The sequence below is a fragment of the Poecilia reticulata genome, linkage group LG9, assembly GCF_000633615.1.
Source record: "Poecilia reticulata strain Guanapo linkage group LG9, Guppy_female_1.0+MT, whole genome shotgun sequence".
Taxonomy (NCBI): Eukaryota; Metazoa; Chordata; class Actinopteri; order Cyprinodontiformes; family Poeciliidae; genus Poecilia; species Poecilia reticulata.
Genome location: NC_024339.1, coordinates 28,940,031 through 28,949,241, shown reverse-complemented (window position 1 = coordinate 28,949,241; position 9,211 = coordinate 28,940,031). Strand labels below are relative to the sequence as shown.

General features: G+C 39.5%; 1 protein-coding gene and 1 long non-coding RNA gene across 2 annotated transcripts in view; one reads left to right on the top strand and one right to left on the bottom strand.

Annotated features, from left to right (window-relative positions):
- Positions 1 to 733: 733 nt before the first annotated feature.
- npc1l1 (NPC1-like 1) overlaps positions 734 to 9,211 on the bottom strand; it is a 14,588-nt gene continuing 6,110 nt past the window's right edge. Inside the window, exons 9-21 of the mRNA XM_008419154.1 lie at positions 7,878 to 8,060; positions 7,663 to 7,777; positions 7,294 to 7,559; positions 5,229 to 5,318; positions 4,942 to 5,132; positions 3,842 to 3,969; positions 3,617 to 3,746; positions 3,476 to 3,531; positions 3,178 to 3,328; positions 2,831 to 3,062; positions 2,210 to 2,323; positions 1,966 to 2,128; positions 734 to 1,865 (exon numbers count right to left, since the gene is read on the bottom strand). Of these exons, the coding sequence (XP_008417376.1) occupies positions 1,696 to 1,865; positions 1,966 to 2,128; positions 2,210 to 2,323; positions 2,831 to 3,062; positions 3,178 to 3,328; positions 3,476 to 3,531; positions 3,617 to 3,746; positions 3,842 to 3,969; positions 4,942 to 5,132; positions 5,229 to 5,318; positions 7,294 to 7,559; positions 7,663 to 7,777; positions 7,878 to 8,060 (1,989 nt within the window). The 3' untranslated portion in view covers positions 734 to 1,695. The remainder of the gene's footprint in view (positions 1,866 to 1,965; positions 2,129 to 2,209; positions 2,324 to 2,830; positions 3,063 to 3,177; positions 3,329 to 3,475; positions 3,532 to 3,616; positions 3,747 to 3,841; positions 3,970 to 4,941; positions 5,133 to 5,228; positions 5,319 to 7,293; positions 7,560 to 7,662; positions 7,778 to 7,877; positions 8,061 to 9,211) is intronic.
- LOC108166552 (uncharacterized) lies at positions 2,028 to 5,282 on the top strand. Its single transcript, XR_001776905.1, has 3 exons — positions 2,028 to 2,101; positions 3,854 to 4,094; positions 5,199 to 5,282. It is a non-coding gene; the product is annotated as an uncharacterized LOC108166552 (long non-coding RNA).

Below are 9,211 nucleotides of genomic sequence, written 5' to 3'. Positions count from 1 at the left end.
GAAAATACCTGCACTTCAAATCCAGCTGGTTTGAACCTACTTTATTAAAGTTAACAGGTTAGTTAAACTTTTTGACACCTCTCTTTTTGTTGCCTGTTAGTAAGAATGAAATTATGTTTTGTAATATTTCAGGAATGACTTGCAGGCCAAAAAAAAAAAACCTGGATCGAGACGGAAGTAAGTGGCCATGTTGTTAATTCGCATCACAAAACCCTCAGTAGTCACTGCTACAGATGTGAAATAGAGCTTAATTGTGAAGTTGGAGAGAAATTATAGTTTATAAATGCAGAAAAAAAAATGTGGTATGAATTTGTCTTCAATCCTCATTTGCAAATTAAATCAAATTAGCAGACGGTGTCCACCTGTGGCGTGGGCATCAATTCAATCAATGAATCTCTCTTGAGGTTTTTGTTAAAGAACAGCAGGATCAAACAGCATCATGAGTCTCAGTAAGAAAAGTCCCTGTTAAAAGAAAGCCGGCGTTTGAGAAGCAGCAAACATCAGAATGACACCTGGTCACATTTTGACCAACATTCAAAATCCCAATAATACAAGGTGGTGCGGTTATTTGCTTAAATGCCAACGGGATGATTCTCCTCTGGTTTCTGATAACATCGTTTAGAAACGTTTCCTGCCCCATTTCTGGTCCGGAACGACACAATTCCCGCAGAACACGCAGAAGTGAAGCAGGAACGAAAAAACAAAGTCGTTCACGTTGTTCACTTATTTAATATTTGCGGTAGAACAACAGGAGTTGTCTGTTTTTATTCTATTTATAAACATTTTTAACATCTTTACAAGAATATACAGGTTTATAGGATATAGTCTTTTACTGTATTCCAGTGGGAAAACGTGAAGTCTCAGGGCCATTACAAATACACAAACTGGTCATTTGTTTCAAGCGTGATGAAGAGTATTTCATAGTCTTGCGAGTGCTGTGGAGGCATAAAATCGCAGTGAGTACATAAAAAAGAGAAAAAAAATAAATTAAAAACATGTTAGAACACAACTATTTTTTTTGCATTATATCAGTAACACTTAATTACCTTTCGTATAAGAAAACCCTATTCACTTTCTTAAAAAAAAAAGAAAGGACATTACTCTATTTAATAAAATTTTTTTTGATGATTGCATATTTTTTCATGCATGATACATAATGAAAGCAAAAGTACAACATAAAAGACTGGAGTGTTCTCTGTTAAAGCTATAAACCATGCAGCAATCCTATTTAAATTATGCAGAAAACTTCTCCCATCCGTTCATCTATCTATTCACTTCATCTAAATTCAGACGCTTTCAGTGAGAGGCAGGCTCTCTGCAGCACTCCACAGGAGGAAGGCGGGTTGTCAACCACATTCAGTATGAAACAAACAAACAAAAATTTGAAAAAACTGTAAATTCGAGGCATCGTGTTGCAGTAGCCTGCTTTTGCATTATTTCTACAAATATTGCACAACTTTACGTTGTCATCATCCTTCCCAGAAGTCCATTGTCTGACTGAGGTACAAAGTTTTGTTAATGATTTCCAAATGAAGCTGCAGGTGTGACTCCATAGGCGTTTTGTGTCCTCGGTGTCCGTCCTCGCTCCTTGTTTTGTCACAGGAGTTTGCTTGGCGGGGAGCGTGTTTGTGCAGCTGATTTTCAGAAACTGTCTATTCTCACCTCTTTCTCCTCTTCCTCGTCTGTTTGTGAGGGTTACTGGGAGTCGACTGATGCTTTTTTGGAGGACGAGTCAGTCTCCTGTGTCGCTTCGTCCTCCAAATAGGAGATGTTCTCATATATTACTCTCAATTTATTATTCTTCTCCTCCTCTTTTTTGTCCTCCTGCTGCTGTTGCAGCAGCACTGCTTTGTTTACGCCGGGACCTGAAAAACAAGGGACGGGAAAACTCAGCTCCACCGCTGCCACATGTTCCCCCCCCCCCAAATGAGAGCGAGCCGGCGACGCAACGTTAAATGTTTATACCGAAGTAGCTGAGCAGCACGGGCAGGAACACGAGTCCGTGGGCCATCCCCAGCAGAGTGATGACCAGGTTCAAGCGGAAGAAGAAAATCTGGATCAGCTGCGCTTTGGCAAACGCCAAAACGAGGATGCCTGGCAGGTTTGTCATTGCAACACCGGCGAACACCTTGAGGGTAGCAAAGGAGGAATGTTAAACCTCAGGCGGCATGTTACCGTGTCACATAAAACTAACATCTGGTTTACTTACCGCACTACCCATGGTGGCTGTGGCCTCTTTGGCTCTCTCAACGTGCGTCATCTTAGTGCTGAGCGCAAAGGATCTCGTCATGTGGGACACAAACTCCACGGAGATGCCCACTGCCTGCAAACAGCACAGATTATAAGGTTCATGAATTTAAGAAAAAAAATCACTACATGGATCAAATACTTAAGTACAGAGTTCATCCATGACTGGATATTTCATAGAGACAAGCAAATTTGTCTCCTTTTGGACAAAGTTGTCATATTTTAGATGAATCCCAAACACGTCAGATGTAAGTACGGTGAGGATAAACCCAGTTAAAATAAGCTACTGATGAAACACATTAATGTTCACTGAATACAGGCTTTAGTAGAATCAAATAAGGGATTGAATCTACATTTTATAAACGTTTTATAAACAACTGAGATAAGGCATAGGATTAAATAAGCGTTCACTTCCTCCTCCTTTTCAAACAGAAAAGTAGTACAAATTATTTTGCTCTCAGTTATGTATGCACATGTTTTCTCTGTCCTGCTGGTATTGCTTGTTTTCTTGCTATTGCACCAATGACAAGTTGAGCAGCGCGCACATCAGCACGATTGGCAGCGCTAAGAGACGTTGCCCTACCGTAACCAGGTTGATCAGGGCCACCGCGTTGTAATCTATGCTCCACAACGTCATCACCCCGACGGTGTCCACGACGATCATGATGATGGTGATGAGATTTAGCAGGCCGGAGCGCAGATCCAAACCCAGCAGCAGGCAGCACACCACGAAGGTTGGCAGCAGACAGAGACAGATGTTGAAGAGCCCTTCCTTCACAATGGTCAGATACTGCTCATAAAACACGTAGGTTATCCTGGAAGAAGAGGGGAGAACGAAAAAAAAAAATGGTGCAAATCAGAAACGAAAGGTTCATTTGATGAAGTTGGACATTGTGTTTTAAGAAGACAGAAGTTGATCCAAACACCCACGTGTAAGGAAATACTTCAAAGTCCGGCGAGGTGCCTGGTATTTTCCTCATGTCCGAGGTGATCTTTTCGGCCAGCTCTCTGGCTTTTAACAAAGCAGCTGTGAACTCCTGAGAGTTGGTCAGTGTAGTGTGATACGCCATGAACCGGGTGGCTGGGGGGAGGGGAAGGGAAGGGGGGGCGACAGGAGAATCAGAAACGTTACTGACGTCACCCCTCACAGGTATAGGTAGGAGACGATTGACATCTGGTTTTGCTCTCAAACGTTTGTGCCTCAAAGTACAAGAAAAAAAAAACACACCGATTATTTCTCCGTATTGGTCTCTCACCACTGCCGTGTCGTAGGCTCCCAGACCACTGTTAGGAGAGAAGATGTGAAGGTGTGAGGCAGCTGGTTTTGTAATGTAATCAGCTTCTCTACACGTGTGGCTCCATTACTCACCCTTTGGAGCACTGCAGGTCAGGTCTGTTGCCCAGAAAATCAGGGAGGAAGCGATTGAACTCTTCCATGGTGGGTCTGACGACACCGTCCGAAGGACTCACTAAGCATTTCTTCAGACAGGAAAAACCAGCTTGTTTGGGCACAAAGGAGCAAATGAGTCGTTTACAATAAACTATCGGCTAAGAAAGTGTGTCAAGTTGCTGTTTGCGGAGAACAAAGTCTCACTTATGTTTGCAGGACAGAAGTTTCCGGCGTTTGGACCGGAGGTGTAGAGGCGACAGCATTTGGACCCAGGGTTCAACCAGTCTATGAAGTCATCCACCCACGAGTTGGCGGGAATAGCTATGTAGGATCTGCGGTGAACGGACAGAGGTGAAAGGTCGAACTCAAAAAGACTAAATAAAACAGTCAAGTTTCGAAAAATAGCCGTGCCGACTGACGGAGATGATCTCCACGCTTACCGGCACCCCTGGTCAAGGTAAGGTATTATCACTTCAAATAAATAACTGAATTTATTCAGTGGGTAAAATAAATAAATAAAAATAATAATAATGTCATTTCTTTACTTTTCCATATACAAGTCAAAAAATGTGAAAGAGAAGAGAATGTACCATTCAACTCCGTGTGTAATGAAGGAGGAAATAGGTACAAGAAATAAAGCTATTTTTTTAAAGCGGCATGCCTATTATTTTTATTATTATTGGTTGTTTACTGGTATATATTTTAAAGGTGACATGGGGATTTTTTTATTAGTGTACCTCCCCATATTTTTTGACTTATAAAAGTAAACAGGTCGGGCGAAACTCATGAGGCTGTAGTAGAGAAACACAAACCTTCTGATGAATTTAATGTCTCATTTGTCATCTTTACTAGTGAGAAATAGTTCCAGGAACAGATTAGTGCCTCACAGTTAGGTTTGTTCACTAGAAAACAACAGCAAGTGATTTTAATTTTATTGAACTAATACAAGAAGCTACAGTATCTGTGTTTTTTTTCTTCTTTCTTGTACTTAGCTGTTATAAAATACAATTTTTCCTGGATTGTCTTTTTTTTTTTTTTTTGAGAAAGAGTACAAGTTTGAGATATTTATTGTCTCATCTTAGCTCAGTGGTATTTACCCAGCTGAGTTCATCATTAACTACCACGACGGGGTTGTAAGTTAAAAGTCACAGGTACAAAATCCAGCCAATCAGTGACTTCCCAGGAAAACGATATGATAATGCAGAAAGTGTAACTGATGCGGCCAAAACAAAATAATAGATACGAAGGTTAACTTTATGGTCTGATAGTCAGATTGGAACAAATTAAGATTAATGCTGACTCACCGCTCGGGGTAGTCTGTGGCGTATCGGATCTTCTGAGTCATGGAGAACTGATCGCAGCCCACGCTGGAGCAGACGCCGTCCATTCCCTCGACCGTGTTGAAGTTGTATCCCTTCTTTGTTACAAAATAAACCGGCACTCCAACTTCAAAGTATTTATAGAGGTATTGGAAATAGTCCAGCATGTAGGATCCCTGCAGCAGAGCAGATTAATCCACATGAGGTCACAAGGAAAGAGGTCAGGCTTTTTGTGTTTCCAGGTGGTCGTGGACGAAGCGGCTCCAACTGACCTTTGGCATCGCCAGCTCCTGGTCCAGACCCACTTTCACGTTCAGCATGAGGAATATCGACGCGCACAGCATGAAGATGAAAACCAGCATCTGAGGAGGAGCACACAGTCGAGGAGAATGAACTTACATGTATCCCGGTCGTCACATTGGAACAACAAACTTTTAAGTATTTTGTTGGACTTCTATCCAGTAATCAAACACAAAACCAACAATATAATATGTGCTTTTCAAAATGTTTTAGAAGTGATAAGTGTCCCTTTGTTTTTAGACCGATTTAACAAATTACTTGTTATCCAGTCAAACAAGTCATTTAATTAGTAAACAGGCTGAAAAGTACTAGTTCCATTGGCAGATTGTTTCACTTATAACATGGTGAAAATGTCCTGTTATGAGTGAAATAATCTTCCAGTGGAACTAATACTATTTAAAAAAAATAAATATTAAGGAATTATTGACTTAAAACAAGCTCCTCTATCTTGCTCAGACATTACTTGTCTTTCTTCTTGTGCACTAAGATATTTGCAGTAGAATCTAGACCAACGATACTTGGTAACATTTTGTATTTTTGCAGTGTGAACACATTGTATTCCACGGGATATTGCTGTTTGTTTACAGGCAATAGTTTCAACGCTAATGACAAGAAAACATAGATCTGACAAAATCTTACTTTTAGCGTCATCCTTTAGTGGAATTTTAATGTAATTATTTCATAAAATAAATTTTTTTTTTAAAAACTGCAAAAACTTGCATTTGTAATATCTGTATTTAGAACTTGGTTGATTCCAAAGTTAATGAAGGCCCAAAGAGTGACATACTGCACTGCAGTTACTTCTGACTGAAGTCCTGTTTACTGTTTGCCACCAGCCACATATGGCAAAAAAAAGGCTAATATGTGGAAGAATTTGCTTTGATCTGATAAAACTAGAGTCATCCTCTTGGATTATATGCAGAATGCTTTGTAAGTGAAACATGGTGGCGTCAAGATGACGTTTCAGCTGCAGCAGGAAAGTTGGTCAAAGTTGGTGAGAACAGAGGGAGGTAAATTCAGAGCAAGAGACGGAGGTTCACCGTCCAGCAGGACAACAGCATGCAGCAGGTACTGCCACAGAAACAGATCAAAGCTTATTCATGAATCACTTTCCATCCAAATCACAATTACACACGGCTTTGAGTTGGTTTATCACACAAAATCCCTCACTTATTCAGCTGGTATGTGTGCGTTGTAATAGGGCTGAAAGGATTTACCGGATAAATCATGATGAATAGATTTTTTTAAATAATAGCCAACTAATTTAGCAATTGATTAATCATTAACTGGAGCACACAGTTTCAAAAAAAGGCTCATTTGCTGTAAGAACAAAATATTCAGAGCAGTAATTAAGTCAAAACTGTACGAAAACAGACATTTTACACTTAAGATTAAAAAAACACAAACTCCTTAGTCTGTAAATATGTTCTGCCCAAAACTCTTGGATAACCATAATTTTAGCTCCATTGGGTTGGATTTCTGTAAAAAAAAAAAAAAAAAAAGGAAAAAAGTTCTACCCAATTATCAATCAATTAATTCAAAACTAGTCAACAGATCAGCTCTTCACTATGATGATGTCAAGTCAAGCAGAAAGATCTGAACTTTTCTCATGTTGATGTTAGAAGTATTTTTTTTACACTGATGTACACTGAAGGGATGCTATTTTATTGCATTTTAGGCAAAACAGTGATTATTTCTTATTTAAAGAAGATTTTTAAAAAATGTATTTCTAACATTTTCAAAATCAGCTTACATGGTTAACAGAAAAACCATTTTTTTCATCAAATTAATTAATCATCAGAATAATCAATAGAATAACCAATTTATGAAATAATTGTTAGTCGCAGCCCTACTTTGCAACATAACACATGTTTTTGTAAAGTTATTTATCATCCAAAAAGGAGGGAAAGTGATGACAATTCTAGAAAATTTTTTGTCATGGGGCCCAAGATTCCTGGCAGCGCCCCTGCCTGTGAGCAATTTAAAACGGGCTTCTTCTTCTTTCCTGGYGTGTTACAAATGTTTCAGGAGCTTTACCACTATGATCCTGGTGAAGCGATGCAGCAGGACGGGAGCGTAGTATTTCCTCATGAAAGGCAGCAGAAAACCCTCATTTGGTTTGTTGGGACGGCGGGTCGACACGGTCACACAGCAGAGCAGCTCACAGCGGTTGTTGTCCTGGCGCCGAGCATCCAGAGACAACAGCGCCACGAAGGCCGTCATCTGGAGGACAAAGTCCATGAGCACGGCCAGAGCAGCATACAGAGCAAAGGACTTCACCGCTGGCATGGTGGACAAGGCCCCTGGTGAGGCAAAACACAAACATGATTAGAGATAAACAAAGTTCTTCCTTCATTTTTTTTCTTCTGGTATTGCATAGATAAAAAAAGAAGAAGAAGAAACTACCTAAAAAGAAGCAGACAGACTCCGAGACACTGCACAGGAGCATGCTGGGAGCAACCTGTCCGAGCACTCGGCCTATTTGCTCCTCCCGCGTCTCTCCAAGTCTCCTTGCGTCCCTCTGAACGGACGGGATGGTAAAACGGACATGAATATTCATATGAATATGAATATTTAAACTGCAGTTGGCAGAAATGCAACTACAGATTCCCGGCACTCGCCTGATACTCCAGAACAAAGATAAAGATGTTGTCAGCTCCAACAGCGAGCACCAGGAAGGGAACGACCTGAAGGATGACCAGGGAGGACGGGATCCCGATCCACGAGTAGAAACCCATGGAGGCCAGAACCGAACAGCCCACCACCAGGATCCCCCCCAAGCCCACCAAAAACTTGGAGTCCACCTGCAACACAAACATTGCGTTGCATTCCTGTGTTACTGTTTCAATACTGTAAAACTTTTATGATGAGTAAGCCGACAGTACGTGTTCTAGAGCTTAGATAAGCACCATGTGGCTGATAGGAGCAGCAGCCGCTTATCGCTGTACACGATAAATAAAATGAGATCCTGTCTAATTTTATTTTTGCCTTAACAAAACGATCAAAGTAATTAAGCTACAGCTTAACAACAGCAATGACCTTTCTGTCTAGTGTGCTAAAAAACAACAACAGAGGAAGCTATGGGAACTGTTATTTGTTTAGTATTTACACATGCACATGCATTATATCACATTTCTGCAGAAGTTCCAAAATGCTAATATTTACTAATTATTTTATAGCAATCTAAAGCAAGAGTTAAAGCCTTACAAAATTCATTACTATTTGAATATGTGGGGGTTTTTTATTCTATATGCTACATGTAAGGATCCTGCAATTGTTAAACCCAGTGAAAATGCTGTTTATGACAATGTTACGATAAATGTTTCTTAAAGTTTATATCATCATGCTTTAGAGCTTGGTTTTTAAGTGAATGCATTGTGGTCTGTCTTTAAAGCTTACTGGCAATCAGACTTAAACCTTTTTGACATTTATGCTTAAAGCAAATATATTCCCACCCACAGCAGGTGTATGTTTCTTCTGACTGGAGGTAATATTAATATTTTAGGATCCTGACTTGAATTAGGGTGACGACAAGGCCAACCAAATCCAACCTCAAATTTTTTCACCACCAGCAATAAATACTGGTGGGAATATGCGTAAAGTTGCTTTGATATTATAAGAAGGAAAAAGGGTGTTATTGCTATGGAATCAATGACTATTTCTTATTTCACTGATTTTTGAGAAGAGCAAAAATTATTTTGGACATGCTATTTTTTAAAAATAAGGAAATAAAAGCAGATGCATAAGTTTTTTCAAAATCAATTCTTCTTTTAGAATTGTTTTTAAATATTTTGAGAGATATCTGTCTCATTTTCCACCAGGAAATAAATAAATAAATAAATAAATAAATAAATAAATAAATCTATCTATCTATCTATCTATCTATCTATCTATCTATCTATCTATCTATCTATCTATCTATCTATCTATCTATCTATCTATCTATCTATCTATC